Source organism: Carassius carassius, chromosome 23 (assembly GCF_963082965.1).
Source record: "Carassius carassius chromosome 23, fCarCar2.1, whole genome shotgun sequence".
Taxonomy (NCBI): Eukaryota; Metazoa; Chordata; class Actinopteri; order Cypriniformes; family Cyprinidae; genus Carassius; species Carassius carassius.
Window position 1 is genome coordinate 14,978,299 of NC_081777.1, and position 23,684 is coordinate 15,001,982.

Sequence of the window (23,684 nt, forward strand, 5' to 3'; positions counted from 1 at the left end):
ACACACACATCCACATCCACACACACACATACACATACACACACACACACACACACACACACACACACACACACACACAATCACAATCTTGTTTTTGATGTCTGGGAAAGGAGGACTGGGATTTGAACATTGGGATATATGAACGCAATTACAAAAGCTGACCTCCAGTAACCGGAGTGGGCCAGTCAGCTTCGGTACCTCCGAGACGACAAAAGGCAGACTCAGCTTTCAGAGTGAAGCAGGCCAACGCTACAGGGACTCCATATGCCTGTGTGTGTCTTTTAAAATATGAGCACTACCGTGTATGCATGTTATTAAATATAAAAATATCCAGGTAGATAAATAGCTCAGAATGTGATGCTCATGTAGGAGATACAAGTTTGAATCAGGCCTGTGTTTGGTCATAATCCCATTCTTCTTTCTCTCTCTCTCACCTGTCTGTCAATAAAAAAGTGACAGAGCCCAAAATAAAACGAGTTTGCTCACAACTGGTGTGTAGCAGGGAAAAATATTGCTGCTTGGTAGAGTTGTATGGGCACATATTTTAATAAAAGTATAAAGGGAAGATCTGTTTCGGGAGAGTGACTCACTCATAATGTAACCAGTCCTGAATAGTGGCTCACTGAACAAATCAGTGAACAAATCTGAATGAATCATTTAGGTGAACAAATTGGTGAACGTTTTGTTTTTTTACGGATCAGCTAAGTAAATGAATCAGTGACAAGCTTAGTAATGTAACAATAGTTGCCAAGTCCTCTTATTTTAGGCAACTTTGAGCTTCTTTTTTGCAAAGTCGCACTGAAAAAATCATGGGTTGCATGTTGCAGTATTTTTTTTGAGGGGGGGGGGGGGGCTTATTAAAGCTCCCTCTTAGTTCTTCTGTCTTGTCCTTTTCCATCTCCATAACTAGCTCGCAGAAGTTTGAAGGATAGTGTGTGCACTCCTGCTTTATTGCAATTTTATGATTTTTTTTTAAAATAACTTCTGTTCTTGCTCTTGTAACTCCAAGTGTTTTCAGTTTACTATGTTGCAGGCTCATTTATTGACAATAAACGTAACCTATTACTATTAACGTAGTATGTTTATTGCTGTAAAAATCTTGATAACATTATAAGTGGACATTAGAGAACAGTAAAAAAAAAATGTTAATAAACAAAGTTCATGAGCCCTGTAACACATCAACTGAGTAAATAAATTAGTGACATGTGCAATGTAACTTGTCATTTATTTTTATGAAATAAGCAGAATAATAATAAAAAAACACCTCCAAATATGATAAACGTCTCAGGTTACGAATGTATCAATGGTTCCCTGAGTAGGGAACGAGACACTGCGTGCTCTAGGGGGCGCTATGGGGAACACCAGCTACAGCCTCTGACATCACTACCGGCGCGACTATAAACAGGCACCTGGAGAACACGTCATTCACTTCTTCGTCTGAAGCTTGCGTCCGAAGCATGGCAGGGAGCTAGAGGACGCAGTGTCTCGTTCCCTACTCAGGGAACCTTGGTTACATTCATAACCTGAGACATTCCCTTTCAAGGGAACTTCGAACTGCTTCCTCTAGTGGGGGCTATGGGGAACAGTATACCCACTCCGCCATTCTGAGGGGAGTGCAGACCAGAATCATGGTGAGCACTTAGTACCAACTCTACCATTTCCATTGGGGTTGCCCCTGGGACATTTAGACGGCTGTCTGTGACAGTACCCCTTACGGCCAAAGGCCTAAGCTACATACCCAACTTAATTGTTAGGGCCTCGGCCCAGGGTAGAGCTGAAGGCTTGGAATCAGGAAAGATTCCTTTAAAGGGATATGGCTAAGAACCTAGCATTTTCTACCAAGTCTTGCCTGTCACACAGGGGCTATCGCTAGCTTACGCATAAGCTTGCTGAAAGAGCTGTCTCAACAGCTCCTGTAACACCCTGTTTAGATAGGTATCCAAGGATACATAGGTGGAGTGGCACCCAAGATGAACGGGGCTTTTACAAACTCAAGAAAGGGCACGAAGCAACCGCGCGAAGCCCTCACCATATAGGATTTTAGAAAGAACGCAGAATGCTAGCGTGAGAACTTACCACAGTGGGGATTTCAGAAAGTGTGCAAAGACTTCACGTGCACACTAACCATAGCATGGATTTTCAAATACTGCTCTAAGGAGGGGCTCTCGTGGCACTCTGATAGAGCAGCTCATAGATGGAATGTTGCATCTCAAAACAGTATGATTAAGAGTCATCAGCTCGATCTATGGAAACAATACTGGAGCGCTCTGGGGAAAAAAACAGAGAACTCAGTCTCATATGAAAGGAGAACTCCGAGCTCAGAGTAGTGCACTCATATGCGACCCTTTTTTGAAAAAGGAGAGCGCTGCTAAACTATCATGAGAATCGCCCAAATAGCCCCTCATCTTGAGGGATGCGATGCTTGAAGTTGTAAATAAATACACACTGGCTGAATGAAGCCCAAGGAACCAAGGTCTAATCACCTCAAGAAAGGGAACGAGGTGGAGCGCGTAACCCTTACTGTACAGGAATTCAGAAAGTGCACAGAGTCTTGCGTGCACACTTACCACTTACGTGGATTTTAGAAAGTGTGCAAAGTGTTCACGTGCACACTGACAACCATGTTTTTTTGAGAAAGTACACAGAGCTTAGCATGTGTACCTAAAGGTTCCTAAGCATCGCAGAGATGCTGAATCGCATGGGAGAGGGGAGCATCACCTGAGGCAGCAAATACAAGAAGACTTATGTAACTGCCACCTCCACTTCACGCTAGATGCGATAGCACCACTAAGCGGCCAGGAGACCCCTCAGGGTGACCTGGCCAGACATCCATGAAATTCCCTGCAGTGCTGTGCCAGGCCTGATGATCAAGGAGACTCCCGCAGAAACCTGTGATCTCAGCCACCTAATACCGGAACATGAAGCCGGATGGCTTCAAGCGCGCCTTCGTCTCCCTGAACTTCTCGTTCACCGTGTCAATGGAAATACGATAAGTTCAGAAGGTGAAATCTGAGTATTGAGAAGAAAGCCTTTTCTTTCTTCCCGATGTCTGCCAGGTCCATCCACAGGTTCAGCGGACGTTCTCCGCTGCCACCATGGCTGCCCTAGTCCCGCCCATGGCAGCAGCGGCCTGCTTGGTAGCATGGAGAGAGGTCCGTGGTGTGGCACGGCTACCTGATCAGGAGAAAGGCCCTTGCCTCCATCCTGGTCTCTTAGCAGATCAGCCTGATATGCTTGAAGCACCACATTGTGTGTAACAAAGCCACAGCCTGACCTGCTGCTGTGTATACCTTGTCATCTAAGCCAGATGAATTTCTTAAGGGGCTTAGATGGCAGGGAGGGAGCTTAGTGACGTCAGAGGCTGTAGCTGGCCAACAAGTTGGTTTTTGATTTTTCAATGTATGCTTCAGACACGGGTCACAAGGAGGTGTTCCCCATAGCGCCCCCTAGAGGACGCAGTTCGAAGTTCCCTTGAAAGGAAACAATTTCATTACTATATTGCGTCACAATGTGATATCTGATGTAAATCATAAGTCCTGAAATTAAAACTGATCTAAAACATCCTGTACTCTTTGTTTCTAAAAAAAAATGATTTTCAGTCAAATCCTGTTCACTTTATAATTGCATTTCTTTTAATAAAGCTATTTTGTGTTAAGTGAATCTGACCCCTTTTGTCACTTAGATTACTAATGGGAAATGTCTTAATTTAACCTGAAATCTAATGTGAACAACAAAAACATGCAGATTGTATTTGACTGAAAACAGCAAAGGTGTATCGGTCACCATAATTTTGCCAAGTAAGACATGTTCAACATTACTGTCCAAAAATATAGACTAAACTCAATCCCTGCCCATAAAGCTAACCCTACCCAGAATTTATTCCTAAAATCAGTGTGAAATGATAGCTGATTAACAAGGGTGCAGAAGCACCTAACCCTGATCGTAAGCCTAAAAAAATAGATATTTCATGAAAAGTTATCCCCCAATTCTGATTGGTTAATTGGAATGTCGTTCCATGATCAAGAACGATGTTGATCCAGGAACATGTTTGGTGAAATCACAGTCACCTAGTCATATCACAGCCCTGTGTGACAAACTGATGGCTCGTATGCTGTGTCACATCTGTATTTATCACAGCGCACACCAGACAGGTCGAGGTGATAGTGCTGTCACGTCTGCCTCAACAACAGGTTAAGAATATCTTATGTAACTCTGATTTTTCCAATCAAACACTCAAAAAAGAGAGGAGGATTTCTGACTCTTGTAGAGAAGGAACATAATGAGTTAAATATAGAAAGAGGCAGGTTAAGTGTGTAGCAGAAAGACTGTGTGAGTTTGTTTGGAGAACACGGGAGGAAACTCACCTCACAGCCTTATTTTACAATAGACTATAGACTTATATAAATCTGTCTAAATGTTTCTGTGACAAATAAATACTGCCCTAAATTGGTAAATTAAATGTTCTTATAGTTGGTGTAGTTGTTCTTTTTTGTTGAAAAAAAAACTGTATATTACCCAGCATCAACAGGGTTTTTATTTAACTTCTTTAAATTGTGTATTTTCAAAGAGCTTTTTTCAGTTTCAGAAATGATTCATTAGCAGTTTGTCACAAGCAGTTTATGCTTCAAATTCAAGCAAGTAGATATGGAACTAAATATGAATTATCATACGCCAGAAGAGTCAATGTTACAGGAATAGATTCTGTGGATGAATATGATAGTTGGACTTGACAGACGTAGCTGTCTGGGAGAATTTTTGTATGAGCAAAATTGAGAGCAGCCACCCAGGAAGCCGTCTCATGCAAAGGTCAGCATGCTGCCATCTGGCTATCTCCCATAATGCCACAAGTGCACAAATCTGGTGCTACTACACCAATGTTTAGGCAGGGAGCATGCTCATAGATGGCTGCCCTCCGCGGATCCTGCCAAACTACATTAGGCAAAGCGGGAGAAAACCTCAACACTCCGACAGCTTCTCAAATTCTCCATGACTCTTCAGAGCAGAGTCAGACGAGCTAGTAGAGCATGTTATTAAAAGCATACACCCTCAAAAATAAGTTCTCACATAATTTCTCTTAATCAAGAGAAAATGTAATTTACTGGCATTGAAATGAAGGTCCTCAATAGGGGACACTATAGGGAACACCTCGTCGTGACCCGTGTCTGAAGCATACTTTGAAACACGCCAACGTGTTGGTCGGCGACAGCCTCTGACGTCACTACCGGCGCGACTATAAATACGCGCCCGTAGGACCCGCCAATTATCTTCTTCGTCTTCATTGACTGTTTTGTTTGAAGCATGCATCTGAGAAACGACCACGGTAAGAGCGATCTTTCTTTGTTTATCATGACATCCACTAGCAAGGCGTTTAAACAGTGCGTGCATCCGTGTCGGCGTTATTTGACACCTGATGACACACACAGTCTTTGCGTCTCTTGTTTGGGCGAAGAGCACGCGCGCGATGTCCTTGAGGGGGAGATCTGCATGCATTGTGAGCGTTTTTCTATGAAAAAGCTCCGCTCTCGTTTGTCTCTCTTTTCGAGGAAAGAGGGACAGCCATCTGTCTCCCACGGCTCAGGACCCGCCGCTGTTGAGGCAGGAAGGAGAATGAGCTCTTGGGGATCACAGGTGGATCTCGTTGAGGAGTTTAGAGAGGGACTTTCCCTTTCACGCTCTTCGGCGGCAGACGAGAGTGAACTACAGGAGGAAGATGTGTTGTCATTAACCCTTTCTGATACTGAAGTTAGTGCTCTGCTGGGTTCTACCCAGGAAGAGCAGGAGTTGTCTGAGGATGGTGAAGAAGCTGAGGCTGAGCCTTCTCAATACTCCTGCCATGCGTATGGGGAGCTGTTAGAGGTTATGGATCATGCCACAGCAAAGTTAGACTTGCCATGGAAACGTACCAGCAAAATAACGCAGCGAGGTCGCCTTGATGAGCGTTATTCATCTGACCATAGCCCTCCAGCCCAGGTGAGCCTTCCATTCTTGCCTGATTTACATGCAGAAGTCGAAAAAGAATGGAAGAGACCATTGTCTTCTCGCATCCATCGGTTTCAGCATACGCGTTATGCTAACATCAAGGGCATGCACGAAAATGGCTATGAGAAGATGCCCCCTGTAGAAGAGACGCTGGCTAGCTATCTCTCTGTGGGGGAAACATCCTCTCTTAAATCTCCCTCTTTGCCATCTAAGCCCCTCCAGGATACATCCCACTTAAATAGCAGAGCATACGCAGCAGCAGGTCAGGCGGAGGCTTCATTGCACACATTGGCAGTGCTTCAGGCCTATCAGGCTGACCTGTTGAAGGACCTGGATAAAGGCGAGGGCCTTTCAGCTGACCAGGTGGCCGAGCTGCGCCGCACCACAGACCTCTCTCGTGCTACCAAACAGGCCGCCTCCGCCATGGGTAGGTCTATGGCTGCCATGGTAGTAACGGAGAGACATCTGTGGGTGAACCTGGCAGACATCGGGAAGAAAGAAAGGGGCTTTCTTCTCGATGCTCCGGTCTCGCCTTCTGAGCTTTTCGGTACCTCCGTCGAGACGGTGGTCGAGAAGTTCAGGGAGGCAAGGGCGCGCTCAGCTGCCTTTAAATCCTTCATTCCACGAAGGTCCCGGTCCGAGCCCGAACAACATAGGGGTCCTGGCCCGTCTTGTTCTGAGGATCAAAGACGGGCACAGAAGGCTAGTGTCGCGGCTTGCGCTCCTCCCCCACCTGTGGGCAGGGGCAAGAGGAATCGTGGGTCACGAGGAGGTAAGCAGGACCTGAGGGATGTGATTCAGACGAGGCAGCGTTCTCGTCTGAATCGGAGCGATACCTAGGTAGCTACTCATTCCCTTTGTATGTTTTAAACTTCTGCTCTTATCCTCCCTTGCCTAATTCCCCTGTAACCACCAGCTCTCCACCTGATCGAGGTTAGGTGGAAAAATTTCTCTCATTACAGTCTCATATGCTGGACCTATGATGTTTTTGGTTGGTTCTATATTCATAATAACCACCTTACTGATGGTCCGGACTATAAGGAGGCACCTCGTGAGCGGGGTTCCAGTACAGGAGGGTGGGTGAGTATGTGTCCCTTTTCTGTATATACTTATGGGTTAAATTGTTGGTGGTTATGTGTCTACTAACATTCTGTGAGTTTTTTTTACAGTGCTCAGTCGTGGCATCTACTAAACACCCATCAGCACCGACCTTCCGGCCTCGTGGTCTGGTATTAGGTGGCTGAGATCACGGGCTTTTGCGGGAGCCTCGCTGATCATCAGAACTGGCACGGCACTGCAGGAGATTTCATGAATGTCTTGCCAGGTCACCCTGAGGGGCCTCCTGACTGCTTATATGCGCTGTCACATCCAGTGGGAAGGTGGAGGTGGTAGTTACAGAATTCTTCCTGTATATACTTCCTCAGGTGATGCTCCCCTCGCCAGAGGTTTGTAAAATGGGAGCTTGCCTCTCCCGTGCGGTTCAGCGCCTCTGCAATCCTTAGGAACCTCTAAGTACACACGCTACGCTCTGTTTACTTCTTAAAGTGGTAAGTGTGCACGCAAGACTCTGCACACTTTTCTGAAATCCTGTATGGTAAGGGTTACGCGCTCAGCTTCGTTCCCTTTTCGAGATGGTTAGTCCTTGGTTCCTTTGGCTCCATTCAGCCGGAGTGCATTTGTTTATACACTTCTAGCATTGCTTCCCTCAACGTGAAGGGATATTGGGGCGGTTCTCGCGGTAGTTTAACAGCGGTCCCCTTTCCAGAAAGGGTCACGTGTGAGTACGCTACTCTGAATTCGGAGTTTTCCTCTCATATGAGACTGCGTTCACTGTTTTTCACCAGAGGGCTCCACCATTAGTTCCACAGATCTAGTTGATATTCTCAAAACATATTTTTGAGATACATCATTCCATCTGTGAGCTGCTCATTCAGAGTGCCACGAGAGCCCCTCCCTAGAACAGTATTTAAAAAATCCATGCTATGGTAAGTGTGCACGTGAATTCTTTGCGCACTTTCTGAAATCCACACTGTGGTAAGTTCGCACGCTAATGCTCTGTGTTCTTTCTAAAAATCTTCTATGGTAAGGGCTTCACGCGGTTGCTTCGTGCCCTTTCTTGAGTTGGTGAAAAGCCCCGTTCATCTTGGGGACCACTCCATTTATGTATCTTTGAATACCTATCTAAGCAGGGTATGGCTACCAGGGATCTGTTGAGACAGCTCCTTCAGTAAACTTGTTCGAGAGCAAGCGGTAGCCCCTGTGTGACAGGCAAGACCTTGTGTAAATACTGGTTTCTTAGCCGTATCCCTTTAAAGGAATCCTTCCTGATTCCAAGCCTTTAAGCTCTACCCCGGGCCGAGGCCCTAACAAATAACTGGCTATGCAGCTTAGGCCTTTGGCCATAAGGGATAATGTCACAAACAGCCGTCTAAACGTCCCAGGGGCAACTCCCATGGAAATGGTAGAGTTGGTACTTAGTGTTTGCCGTGTTCTGGCCTGCACTCCCCTCAGCATGGCGGCGTGGGCATACTGTTCCCCATAGTGTCCCCTAAAGAGGACGCAGTTCGAAGTTCCCTTGACAGGGAATGTCTCAGGTTACGAATGTAACCATGGTTCCCTGAGAGGGAACGAGACACTGCGTCCTCTAGCTCCCTGCCATGCTTCGGACGCAAGCTTCACGAAGAAGATAAGTGACGGGTCCTACGGGCGCGTATTTATAGTCGCGCCGGTAATGACGTCAGAGGCTGTCGTGAAACCATAATTTTCTTATGAACATTCACAAACAGCATCGCAATTTTAGGTAGTTTGAAATACATTTAGAAGAATAGTTTCTCATTTGTTTGACATGTAGACAATATCTAATTTTCTTGGGCACAATGCACAAGCTAAAATGCGGTAAATTATTCATTCCATTTACATTGATATACACATTTCATTCTGTATAATTTAGTGTCAACAACCAGCAACTTCAATTTTTGAAGATTGTGCCTGTGCATTTATGATGTAATAGGGAAACCACAATGAATACAAATATCAAATAAAACAAAACAGTGCTCATACGCATGTTCGTTACAGTAGAATCTTGCTGTGGAGAAAGCCACTGAATGAATATGCTAGAATAAAGGGTACACTATTTACATACTGCATGTTAAGTTAAGGAATGGTTCACCCAAAAATTATTCTGTTATCATTTTCTGACCCTCATATTTAACCTTTATAAGTTTCTTTCTTCTGTTGAGCACAAAAGAAGGTATTTTGGAGATTGTTATTAACCAAACTATTGACTTTTTTTTCCTTTTTTTTACATAGTCAATGGGGACCTTCAGCTGTTATTCTCCAAAATGTCTTATTTTCTGTTCAGCAGAAGGAAGAAGCTCATGCAGGTTTGGAACAATTTAAGGGTGAGTAAATGATAACTGTAATTTTACATTTATGACTGAACTGTTACTTTAAGCACTGAGTTACATCATTCTACAGAAAAAAAACACACTCCAGGTCAGCAGTGAGTGCATTATTGATTAGGTTTAGATATGTAAGATGTAGTAGTAGGCCTTTTTGAGCACAAAACAGACTTGGGGATATTAGCAATTCCCTAATGTAGTGCAGTCAAAGCTAATGAGAGGAGGAAATGAGAACAAAGAAGTTATCCAATTCTCTGTATATCTCTCAGCGTTTCTCTTAGACTTTTACTTCTTTTCCCAGGTTTTTTGTTCCTTGTTGCCATCAGCTGATTGATTGAATCTGAGAGATTTTACCATTTGGATGTTGTTGTAAAGTGGTTTGTAAAGTAAATTCAGGGTTTGTCTCTAAGCGATAAGACCACTATGAGTATGTGTGTGCTTTTGTGTATACACAAAAATAAAACTTTTGATTCTTTCTTACATTGGCCTTTGAAACATTTCCCACACCCTGAAGAGAAAGCCTACTCACCTCAAAACATCACTCATAAAAAAGTTTCACAGGTTCACAAATATTTATTTCTGTAAACACCTCAGAATTTCATCACTGTAAAAGTTTTGTCATTCCGCTGCTCTTGCAACCACGTCCCTCGGGCTAAGGTTAAACAGACTTGAAGTGCAGTACAACCATTATTATTATTATTATTATTATTATTATTATTTTAATAATAAATGTTTCTAGAGCAGCATATCAGCATATTATAATGATTTATTGAGGCTCATGTGACACTGTGAAAACTTGAAACTAAACAGCTAAAAATTCAGCTTAGCAATAACAAAAATGTAAGGTCAATAAAATGTCCATTTCCAATGTGGAAATGGATCCTTCACCAGCAGTAATGAACAGTGCTATCCCTGAGCAGCTATGAAATTTCCTATCAAGCTGATTTATTTAAACATATTATACCATATAAATATATTATACACTTTTCTTAGCTTTACACTCACTATCTATGCAGCTTGGTAAATTGAGGCCCCCGAGGAGACAGGAGCTATTAGGTTGACCGCCACTGTTATGAGGTTTTTAGAATGGAGTATAAAACAGTAATCCATATATAATCCACATTAGCTGTGTATGGATCTGCCTAACAGCAGGGGATCTGAATGTGATGTAGCATTCAGGAGCTCAGTCATGCCCAAGACTGATTCACGGCAGGGTAAGGATCAATGTGTTTGGCGTCAGACTGAGTTCCTGTGTTAATTAGATGAGAAACAACATACACAGGCATAAAGTATGAAATCCAGCCAATCGATGACCCTTGAATGACTTTGATTGATTCAGTAACCAAGCTATATACTCTTAGACTATATATTTAATCAGGAATGTTTGTTAACATTCACTAAAAAAATACCAAAAGCAATGTTTTACCATGTTTTAACATGTACTGTACCATAGTAGTACATGGTGTGCTTACCTTGATGTAAAATGTAAATACCATAGTACTTGAATGTGTTATGTGGGACACTGAAAACATCTTTCATGTGAGCTCTGAGTGTAAAGATGCCGTTATTGCACTGTATATTTTTGTGGGTGAAATCCATTAATTTCAGTGGGAATCCATGTGATTTGTAGTTTCATGTGAAGTTTCTGTTGACCAACGGAAACTTCTGTGTTTGAAAGTGACTTTTGTGTGAGCTTCACACATCTGTACACAGACATTTTTTTTTATTGCAGTATTATACCAAAATTGGTAACACCTTCAGTGAATATGAGTGAAGTCAATACTCAGTATTTAGCTCTGGACTGTTTTCACTTAAGTTCATTCTCACCTCATTTGTCAAGGGTCATTTTGAAGGAACTCTCCAGAAAGGCTATCTGAAAACCCATCAAAATTATTCAGGCTGCATGAAGAAAAAAAAATCGGACAGAGAAGGTTAACACCAGACTATTAACATAATGTACCTTGAGAGGAAGAGTGAGAGAGAGGAAGAGGATGCTTGGCATTAACAATGAGTTTCTGCACAGTCATAGTGACCTTATACATGCTGCCCAAAGCTGTGGTGTCAATCAGATGGATGATCTACTCAACTAGTCTGTTCAATTAACAGTTAATTCGGGATCTATTTGGATACAAAGAGTTATTTTATTCAAATGCTTCTGCAATCTGAAAAGCAAGTGCAAAGCATGTTTATATGTGTCCTCCTGTCAGCCTCTGCTTGTGAAATGTTGAGTTTTTTTGTGGGTGAAAGACTCTTATTGCTCAAAGCGCCGTCAGTCGTACCCATAAGTGACATGTTTGCTTTGCCTGTCATATATCTGACTTCTAGTGAGAGTTAATTTGCTCTCTTGTTTTCACAATTTCACTCTTGCCATCAGCACAGTCCCTGCATGTCACTGACCCGCTGGCCTTCTCCCCCTCTTCTTTTCCTCTGAAAAATGACCTTGCCTCTTATCTGCACATGACATTTCTATCCTTAGCTTAAGTTAAACACTATATAGAAACGAAAGCTATCTTATCCTTATTTAGTGAGAAATTTTCTTAACTTTAGGCTTCTGCAAGGATCACATTTTTATTTTTTTATTTTTGTTTTATTTTTATCAAGATAAGGATATTTACCCATAGAATGCAATTTCTGTTAGGGGTTCTTCTCCCTCTTGTCTCCCTAAATATGAGTTTCTTTAGTGGAACACAATGTAACATTACAAAATAATAATCAGACAAACACCATAAAGTATCAGAAATGCGATTCATATGTCCATGTCAGTCAGTAGCTTTGTGCAAGAACAGATGCAAATTGGCAGACTTGGTAGTTTGTCTATTCATGAAAGATTCATTCTTCATTTTTTTTCAGTAAATCAGTTGATACATTTCAAAGTTGGTCTGAAAGATTCGTTCCTGAATCAGACTAATCAGGTTCTCAAGTTCAACTAAATGATCAAGTCATATCGGAGGAGAATACTGAATATCATCAGTGAATAACAATGTAAACATCACCCAAAGCTATTGTATATCATCAGAATATAGCACATAAGTCATTTGGATTGTTATTATGATAGTTGTAAGATCATTTTATGGTGCTTCTTTGTCCTTTTTATAACTGTTAAAAGAGAAACAATTTTTCAAGGTATTGCCTTTTGTGTTCAGCAGAAGAAAGTAAATCATATTTGTTTGAAATAGAAATGCTACCCCCAGTGGAATACTGGAGTACAAATGCCATACATAACTGCTTTGCTTTCCTAAAACCACCTATTGGGACGTCTAGAAATAGAAAGATGGTTGCTGATGTCAGCAGCATTTTGTAAAAGAGTGCAAATAAATATAGGACAGCTTTACTTGACCCCACTGCAGCAGTGAGTGAGTGGGCAGGAATAAAGTTCTGTTAATTCCACACGCTAAAATAGATTCCCATCCCTCATTAAAACTCATAGCGTAACAGCCTCAGAGCCGCATAACATTTCCCGTTATCTTGTTGCTTCATAAGCAATGTGCCGTAAATTTGGGGTCTTCTCCACTGTCAAACCACGGCAGCATTACATCTCTGAGTCAGACTGCAGCTGCTATTTATAAGCTCTGCTGGCTGAGCTTCTGTTCTGCTGGCCTGGATTTACAGCTCTTTGGAGTATTTTCTCTGAATCTGCAGCTGTTAGAAATAGGTAAAGCTTCTCCGCTGTAGGTTCTCACTTCTGGAGCGTGTAACTGGCTCAAAACAGCAGATCCATAATTCAGTTGCAGTGACAACCTAATTAGCCTGATCGTGCTTTAGGAGAGATTGTGCATTTTCAAATGTCACGCTTTTTAATACATTTGGGGTTGAGTAAATATTTTGAAGGTTTTGAGTATAACTCTTAAATATACATTTAAATTTTTCAATCTAATGAAATGCACTGTAAATGTTAAAGGTAAAAGTGGATACAGTTTAGTAGACAGTAGGTTCTGCATTAAATGAACTGAGACAGTTATTATGCATGTGACCTTTACCACTTGGGAAATAGAGAGCAGCAGAATCTTGGTTTATACAGTAAGAGCAAACTCACACACTGTAAAAAATTATTGTGATTTTAATAGTAAAAAATTTAAAATGCTATAGTAAAAACTTTAATTGGTTAGCTATACTTTTCAGTACTATAAACAGTGAATAACTGAAGATGTTGTCAAATTAACATTTATTGCATTATTACTGTATCACGTGCGTTACCATGTTAGTGTTTGTGTGAATGAAAATACAATGTTATTTAAAATGAATTGCATTGAAACAATTAAAAAGTATATTGTTGTAATGGCATATTTAAAAAATATGTCATTACAACAATATCCGATAGTTCACTTCCAAATGAAAATTCTGTCACTGATTACTCACTCTTGTGTCGTTCAAAATGTGTAAGACCTTTGTTCATCATTGGAACACAAATTAAGATATTGTTGATGCATCTCGAGAGCTCTCTGACCCTCACATAGAAAGCAAGGATCCTTACATTATCAAGGCTCAGAAACCTAGCAAGGAGTTTGTTAAAATAATCCATGTGACATCAGTGTTACGAGAATGCTTTATTTGCACAAAGAAAAGAAAAATAACAACTTTATTCAACAATTTGTCTCCTCCGCGTCACACTATAGATTTTAGAGAGTATCACATACATAAACATGTATGTATGCTGTTTTGTGTCAGCACCACGGATACGCTGTTTACGTTGTTCACGGTTTGATCTGAATGTAAACAATGTCTCCACGTACATACATTGCATATGTTGTTTACGTATGTAATACTCTCCAAAATGGCGCTATATGGTGACGCGGAGGAGACAAATTCTTGAATAAAGTCATTATTTTTCTTTTCTTTCCCATGTCATTGGAGAATTACTTTTTAAAGCTCCTTTGAGTTAAGTATGGCACAACTGGTCATTATTTGCAGCATTATTATTTCAGATTTGGCATCCCATAATTTATATGTTCATACATGCAAATTTTAAAGGTAGAAAAAGAATTGGCTTCTTAATTGCATAGTCAGTAGAGCATTGTGGAGAATTGTTCTGACAATACAGAAAACACAAATGAGCCGGTTTTCTCTGGTCCCCTGCTTTTTGCTCTCTAAGTTATAATCATAAACAGTCATTAAATAAGACCAACATGCTTTTACAATATCACAATTCAACACATAATATTCTTTTTCTTTTTCATTTACAGGCACATGGGTGACATTTGGAGGACAGATTTCAGATGAAGTAAGTGAGAACTGTTCCGCTTCACTGCACTTACCTGAAGCAATGAAACTATTAAACTGTTCAAATCAGAACATAGTGAAAATAACAGCAAGAGTGACAAGAAAAGCCTGCAGATGGCAAATACATGTATGTATGAGTACACGAGGCAAAATACCCTGACATTTTGTTCTCAAAGTTGTGTAAATCGTACAAGCACACAGACGCAGATGTTGTGGAAGGGACAATCGCGTCAAACTGGAGGACAAGCGGGGATGATAATTTGCTTCTGAGGGCATGCAAGTTTATATAAAACAGCCTGCTGTCTTTCTGCCTCGATGGAAGGGTTAAAATGTCCTCAGTCTCTCTGGTCAGACAGCCCCTTCCTTTCTGTGCTGGTTGTCAAGAGATAGAGCATGAAATGTTGGAATCGTTACCCCATCCTAAATATGAGCCCACACACACAGTTTTCACCTCCCCAAGGCAGTGGAATGACTCAGCGTCCTCATCTGAGTCGATCTGACTGGACTCCTAGCGTGGAGTGACAGGGCAGTTTGTTTCAATGCAGTCATAAGGGATTTGCTTTCTCCGAGGCATTGAAGTGTCAGTGGGTAACATCTGAATCAAGAATTTATCTTAGCACTTTGTGTGAGTAACACTCTTGGAGTGTAAGAGTGTGTGTGGAAGTAGTAGGAAGAGGATTAAAGGAAGTGTTAAAAGGCTTCTGTTAAATGAAGTAGAGTTGATGTTTGTAATAAATGCGAGGCTACAGACTGTGAAAACTGCTCTTCTCTCAGGTCTTGTACAGATGATCACACAGGACTGTGAACTGAACATCAGCCCTTATATTTGAGTTTTATTTGATTACCATCTCTGAAAAAGGAATGACACAGACAAGACACTGGGCCTCAATCAAGAAACAATTATTTGCCGCTGCTGCTTTCCGCCATCTTGTCTGACATCTACAGCTGGTCTCCATAGAAATCTGAATCTCCATAGAAACCTGTCCATGAAACAGTTTTTCAGTCAATTGTCCAATTACTTAAGATCCCTTGAAAAATGGTGGAAGTATATATTAAAGAGCTGTCAGTCCTTAACCTTTCCTCCATTTTTATTGTTATTACCCTCAAAGTAAAGATCAGGTGTGCACTTTAAGCCCATATTCATTATATAACTGTAACCTGAAAATGTTTTGGTCAGCAGTTAAAACTATAAAAAATGTGTCTGTGTCCAAAAATATATGGACCTTACTTTACCTATAAATATAAAAACCAGAGAAACGGATAATTTTGCAGTGGTATATACATTCTTCCAGAGATGTATTCATTTAAATGATCTTGAATCCCTTTAAGTTTTTTTTTTTTAAATTTTTTTTTTAATAATTGACTATTGACTATAATAACTGAAACAATAATTTATATAATTGATAGTCACTGCTCTAATCTTCTTTAAAACTCAATTACATGACATGACTAAACTCCATGCTGCCTTAATAATATGTCACTATCATTGTACATGATTCCTTCCCCACAAAGGTGTCCCTTGAAAATGACACTGAGATGAAAACCTTTAAATGTAATTTCTTAAAATCTAAAAAGTCTTATTAAAGGTAACGTCAGCATTACTGTCCAAAATCATTGCAAGCAAGTACCATTACGGTTTCACAACAGCTTCTAGTCCGTATGTATCTATATGGACAGAAAATGTTTGGTGGTTTTGCAAAGTTCAACAAGACCAGGTCAATCAGTTCACATAAAAAGATATAAAAAAAAAGATTTACATTTTTTAAAATGTGTGTAACTTGCATGGTTTCGCCATAGGCTGGCCTACGTTGTTCAGGTGTGATTGTGTTTTATCTATATACAGAAATCCTGTCGACGGTTAGCAGGTTTTTGGATGTCTTTGGCAATTCTAACAATGGCTGTCAAGAGGACATTATCATTTTGGGCCAGATTTACTAACAGCTGGCGCCAGCACAAACCATCTTTTGCTGTTAAAATAGTACTGTCAGGATTTAATAAAGACATGCAGTGAAGAATTAGTGCTGAAAAGGTGTGGACAGTTATTTTTGCGCCTGACCTTATTGATATGCATTTGTAGGACTTTCCATTTTAGATGCAAACAGAGTTTTAAAATTAATTACGCAACATTATTTACTAACGTTTGAGTTTGTCAAATTTGCAATGCCCTCCTGAAAAGCATGTCTTAAAGCAGGCAACAATTTGTACTGCTCTTGGTAGATTGTGCTGGTCATTATGGAAATTATCTGTCTGTGTTATTTAATGTGTACATTGTCAGTAAATCACCCGCAGAAATTTCCCCTCCCATTTGTGCTTTTATGGAATTGCGATCTAATGCTAATTTGCCCTGTTTAGTAAATCTTGCCCTTGGTGTGTCTTTTGTTGTTCAGGAGGCTACAAGTTAATTTGCAGCTAAACCTTCAGGGTGAGAGTGGGTTTGTGGGTGAATCTGTTTGTATGAGTATGCGTGCATATTTGCATAAGTATGGGTATATGTGGGGGCTTATTTGATTGTTCTCCTGCCTTCTGAGTCTCTCATGCTTTCTCACGTGATGAATCAGCATCAAATGATTTAGGGGCATCAAGTCTTAAATGGGACAAATGCAAACCACTGGATAAATTATTTTATATATATATATATATATATATATATATATATATATATATATATATATATATATATATATATATATATATACACACACAGTACAGACCAAAAGTTATTATTAAAGCTGTTTGACCAAGAAGGAGAGTGATGGGGTGCTGCACCAGATGACCTGGCCTCCACAGTCACCGGACCTGAACCCAATTGAGATGGTTTAGGGGTGAGCTGGACCGCAGACAGAAGGCAAAAGGGCCAACAAGTGCTAAGCATCTCTCTGGGAACTCCTTCAAGACTGTTGGAAGACCATTTCAGGTGACTACCTCTTGAAGCTCATCAAGAGAATGCCAAGAGTGTGCAAAGCAGTAATCAAAGCAAAAGTTGGCTACTTTGAAGAACCTAGAATATTACATATTTTCAGTTGTTTCACACTTTTTTGTTATGTATATAATTCCATATATAATTCCACATGTGTTAATTCATAGTTTTGATGCCTTCAGTGTGAATCTACAATTTTCATAGTCATGAAAATAAAGAAAACTCTTTGAATGAGAAGGTGTGTCCAATCTTTTGGTCTGTACTATATTTATATTTATATATATATATATATATATATATATATATATATATATATATATATATATATATATATATATATATATATATATATATATATATATATATATATATATATATATATATAATTATGCACAATAGATAGAAGAGTGTGAAGTTTTAGATACAGTATTCACCTTAATTGTCATTGCATGTTAATATAACATTTAAGAATGGTAATGTAAATTGTTTTGACTTTCTGTCCACTTGTGATATTCTTAGCTTTGTGATTAACTTTAGTTCCTCCTAAAGTTTTCTTATGGAATGCCATTAAAGGAGCTCCAAACTGTATTCAAACTTTTTTTTTTTCTGTCAAGTTCAACAAATCTCCCAGCTCAACAATAAAAATCTGCTCAGCTAAGAAGGTGACCCTCAGCAAAAAAAAAAAGGAGAAAAAAGAGAGGTTGTGCAATGGAAAAATGCCAAATACTTTCACAGAAGATTAAAGATGAGGAAAGTTTAATGATCAAGAACATACTGTGATGACGTTGCTGATACAGGAGCTAACAAGTCGCTGCAACATTCAAATACATGACTAGTGTTTGCTGTAGCAGTAGTGGCACATTTCAGAAACCCTCCACCTTCCCCAACTCCACCTGTATAGATCTGCTATGGGGTGATCATGTATGTTATGGGGATTATTCATATATGTTATTTGTGCAGCAGCAGTATTTCTTACATGCTCACAGCAGCATGTTGTGGATGTATTGGCAGTAGCAAGTCTCGGTACTCTGTATATGTTAATGAACTAGTCTTGTCAAATGACTGGATTCATTTGGTATGATTAAAAATGTATTTAGAATTGTAAATATAAACTAAATGCATATGAAATATTATGAATAATTACATATGAATAAAAATTGCATAATTAAAAAAAAGTTAACATTGGAAAAACATTAAAAATAATATTGCATTCCAAATAAATAATAATAATAATAATAATAATAATTCTCCCACCCCTCATCCTGTAGGCCTACTGAATATCTTAAATTGAAGTACCACCTAAATTAAAAAAAAATTTAAAAAAAAATGGTGAATGGTTTCTAGACTCTGCAAGCCATATTTTAACCTGCCACAGGAATATAATGGTCCTCCTTCGTGAAACATTCGTAAATATAGGAGTAAATTCAGAGTAATTTGCATGTAAAATGGACCTTCCCGAAAACTCTCCTCTGGATTCACAAACACTTCTTAAACTTCCAATTTTATAGTTCATTCAAATTCCAGTCATTCATAAACAGCGCACCTGAGCATGCTCATTCACAATTAGCTTAAAAACAAAACAAATAGAGAGAGAGATAGCCGGAACATTAGGAGTAGCCAAATCAACAGTTTGGTACATTATGCAAAAAAAAAAAAAGAACATACTGGTGAGTTCAGCAACATAAAAAAGGCCTGAACGTCCACAGAGGACATCAGTGGTGGATGATTAGATGATTATCTTCATAGTAAAGAAAGACCCTTTGACAACATCCAGCCAGTCCCTAAATGCATTTCCATCTCATACAGTACATAGCTGAAATTATGAAAATTGTGTATACAGTATAGGGACCTATCTGTATATTTTTCAATACAATGCGCATTTTTGTTTTATTCTATAAACTACTGGCAACATGCTCTCCATCAGTCTTTCCCATTGCTGTTGGGTGACTTTATGCTGCTCCTGGCGCAAAAATTCAAGCAGCTCAGCTTTACCATCTTCCTCTTCATCACATTACAGAGGTTTTAAATGAGGTTCAGGTCTGGAGATTGGGCTGGCCATGACAGGGTCTTGATCTAGTGGTCCTCCACCCTCACCTTGATTGGCCTGTGTGGCATTGAGCATTGTCCTGCTGAAAAAAAAAACACTGGGGAACACTGTTTTCTTTCAGGACGACCTTGTACATTGCTTGATTCATGCACCCTTCACAAAGCCAAATGTGCCTGACACCAGTCTTGCTGAAGCACCCCCAGATCATAATCAATCTTCCACTATATTGCACAGTTTCTGTGAGATACTGTGGTTTGTATGCCTCTCCAGGTCTCCATCTAACCATTAGACGACCAGATGTGGGGCAAAGCTGAAAATTGTACTCATCAGAGAAGATGACCTTACTCTAGTCCTCTACGGACCAATCCTTATGGTATTTTTGCAAACCAAACTGTAAGAAAGTAACGCACATCCCACAAACCCACAGAGGGCTCAGGTGCAGGACAAAAAAGTCAAACTGTAGCAAAAACATGTCTGACGAAGACCTAATGGTCAAAACGTTGTATTCAATTATTCTTTTTGAACAATATCAGTGTGCAGACAATACGTTTGTATTTTTGTTACTTTTTCGCAAACCTCAGCATGTCTCTTCTTTGCTTATTACTGATGAAGGGCTTTTTTCCAGCTTTTCCCTGCCCCAGGAGCTTGTTTCAAACCATCCTCACCAAGCACTTTCACCCCAGCTGCCATTTGCCATTCTTTTTGTAGGTTATTTTTGTTGGTCACTTGATGTCCTATGGTTATTGAGTGACATTCATATGACTTGGTGGTCATCCTGGTCAGTGGAGATACATTTTTGCCCTTTGTAGCTTTGTTGTGCCCAATGTTTGCAGCTTGATTTTTTTCTTATGAACCGCTGTCTTTTAAAATTTCAAAGATGGAAGCAACCTGACACTCACTTTATGCCTCTACCCGCAAAGCCAGAATTGAACCATTCTCCTTTTAACTCAAAACTTTTATTTTCAACTCTTTTGCCAGGGTTAATACTATGTGATTCCAATTACTTTTGAGGAATTTCTAGCACTGATTTTGCCATTCAGCTCATCCTATTGCATATAGCTTGTTCTAGTGATGACTAAAGCAGTGATTTTTATACTTTTCATCATAAATAAAATTTGGTTGAGGTGATCACCTAATCGGTACTTTATTAACACTAGAACTAGGCAAGGCAAGGCAAGTTTATTTATATAGCACATTTCGTACACAATGGTAATTCAAAGTGCTTTACATAAAATAAAGTAAAATAATAATGAAGAAAAATAACTTTTGAAATTATTAAAAAATGTACTTATTTAAAATTAATTTAAAACAGTTAGAAAATTATTTTACATAAAAAAAAACAGTGAAAATATAGTGCAATCAGTTCGGACATTGCACAGTGCTCATTCAATAAATGCACAGCTAAACAGATGAGTTTTAAGTCTAGATTTAAATGTGTCTAGTATTTTAGCACATCTGATCTCTTCTAGAAGATGATTCTAACTGCAGGCGGCATAGTAACTAAAGGTGGACTCCCCTTGTTTTGTGTGAACCCATGGTATTTCTAACTGACTCGATCCTAATGATCTGAGTGGTGTTAGGCTTATATTCTGTGAGCATATCTGCAATATATTTCGGTCCTAGTTCATTTAGTGACTTCTATACAGGTAAAAGTACTTTAAAATCATTCCTAAATGTAACTGGAAGCCAGTGTAAGGACCTGAAGACTGGTGTGAAATGCTCAGATTTTCTGGTTCTAATCAGCTGCTGGCAGCAGCGTTCTGGATGAGCTGCAACTGTCTAATGGTCTTTTTAGGAAGGCCGGTGAGGACCCATTACAATAGTCAACCCTGCTGGTGATAAAGGCATGAACAAGTTTCTCCAAGTCTTGGCTGGAAACAAAACATCTAATTCTTGCAATGTTTTTTAAATTATAGTATGCAGATTTAGTTATTGCTTTGACATGACTACTGAAACTAAGGTCTGTCTCCAGAATCACACCAAGATTCCTGACTTGATTTTTAGTTGTTTGACCCCTAAAGTCAAGGTATGCATTCACCTTGAAAATGTCTCTAGGTTACGAATGTAACCCTAGTTCCCTCGTCGACCCTAGCGTCGAGCACTTTGGGAAACGCCTTTGGCAAGATCAACTCTGAATATCGTGTGCAATCTGTCCAATGGAAGAGCGTGACGTCACAGGCGGGGTGACGTAGCGACCAGGAAGCTATAAAGGCACGTGCCACGCAGCTGGCTTCAGCTTCGAGTAGGGAAGCAAGTGCTGGCCCTCGTTCCTTCGAGGAACTAGGGTTACATTCGTAACCTAGAAACGTTCCTCTTCAGGAACTTGAGCTGCATCAAGCGCTTTGGGGAACGATGTGCCAACGCTGCCAGACTACCAATCCCCTGCCTAGTGTGTATCCGAAGAGCACAGCTAAGGCAAGAGGACAGAAGAGCCAGGAGTGGCTCGCATATCAAGATTGTAAAATCTGGCAAATGTAGAGGGCGTGGACCATCCCGCAGCGTTGCAGATGTCCAAGAGGGACACACCTGCTAGAAAGGCCTTAGAGGCAGCCATACTCTGCGTAGAGTGAGCCTTGGCTCCCAAAGGAAGGGGAAGACCAGAGGACTCATAGGAGATGTTGATAGCCTCGACTATCCAACGACTAAGGGTCTGCTCGCACTGGACACATACAATTTAGCTTCTCCTGGTCTGGCTCCCGAAAGGGAGGAGGGCAGAAGGCCTGCAGTACTATAGGCTGTGGTGTAACAGATGGAACTTTGGGAACATAACCCGCTCGAGGGTATAAGAATGCTTTGGCCATACCAGGGGCAAAGTCTAAGTAGTTAGGAGCCACCGAGAGGGCCTGAAGGTCTCCAACTCTCTTTAGAGATGTAATCGCCAGTAACAGGGCAGTGTTAAGGGTCAGATGTCTATCTGATATATGTTGAATCGGCTCGAATGGAGCTTTACAGAGAGCCTCTAACACCACAAACAAGTCCCACGGGGGAATACGGGACCGTACTGGAGGTCTCAGCCTCAGTGCACCGCAGAGGAAACGTGTAACTAGGGGGTGCCTACCCACTGACTGACCATCGAAAGGGACGTGGTAAGCAGCTATGGCCGCCACATACACCTTCAAGGTGGAGTGAGTTAACCCCGCAGAGAGCCTAGCTTGTAGAAACTCAAGAACTATACCAACTGGGCAGTTAACAGGGTCAAGCTGGCGGTCTCTGCACTATGAGGTGAAGAGTTTCCACCTCAGGGCGTACAGTTTCCTCGTAGAGGGAGCTCTGGATTGGAGGAGGGTCTCAACAACCTCAGTTGAGAGACCGGAAGCTATAACTGTACCCCCTCAGGGGCCACACCCACAACTTCCACAGCTCCGGGCGATGGTGGATTATATTGCCCTGCGCCTGAGAGAGTAGATCTGTCCTGAAAGGAATCTCCCATGGAGAGCCATCGAGGAGAGAGACCAGATCTGCGAACCATACTCGGCCCGGCCAGAATTGGGTTACTAGCAACAGACGGACCCCGTCCTGGCGTACTCGCGCCCGAACTCCCGGGATCAGAGCGATGGGGGGAAAGGCGTACAGACGAAGCCTCGGCCAGGTCTGTGTCAAGGCATCTAGTCCCAGTTGAGCTGGGTGAACTAGAGAGAACCAGAGGGGACTATGCGATGTCTCTTGAGTCGCGAAGAGGTCCACCTGAGCTTTGCCAAATATCTGCCATATCTGCTCCACCACCTCGGGGTGAAGCATCCATTCCCCGGGCCTCGGCCCCTGTCTCGACAGCATGTCTGCTCCCACATTCAATCTCTCAATAATATATACTGCTCTTAACGAGAGGAGTTTGCCCTGGGACCACAGGAGGATCTGGTATACCAGCTTGTATAAGGGGCATGAACGCAGACCTCCCTGGTGATTGATATAAGAGACCACCGATGTGTTGTCGGTACGCACCAACACATGACGGCCTCTCAGGTCTGGGAGGAAATATTTCAATGCTCGATACACTGCTAGCATTTCTAGACAATTGATGTGCCATGTCAGATGGCGACCGCTCCACAGACCGCTGGCAGGGTGGCCTAGATAGGTGGTTCTCTGAACTGGAGAAAGTACACTCTTCTTGGCGTTCAGTATCAAA

At 41.0% G+C, this 23,684-nt stretch overlaps 1 protein-coding gene across 4 annotated transcripts in view; it reads left to right on the forward strand.

Moving 5' to 3' along the window:
- LOC132101360 (voltage-gated potassium channel subunit beta-1-like) overlaps positions 1–23,684 on the forward strand; it is a 170,429-nt gene that overhangs the window by 103,313 nt on the left and 43,432 nt on the right. For all 4 annotated transcript variants that reach the window (XM_059506257.1, XM_059506253.1, XM_059506254.1 and 1 more), the window contains exon 3: positions 14,561–14,598. In XM_059506257.1, coding sequence (XP_059362240.1) covers positions 14,561–14,598 — 38 coding nt within the window. The remainder of the gene's footprint in view (positions 1–14,560; positions 14,599–23,684) is intronic.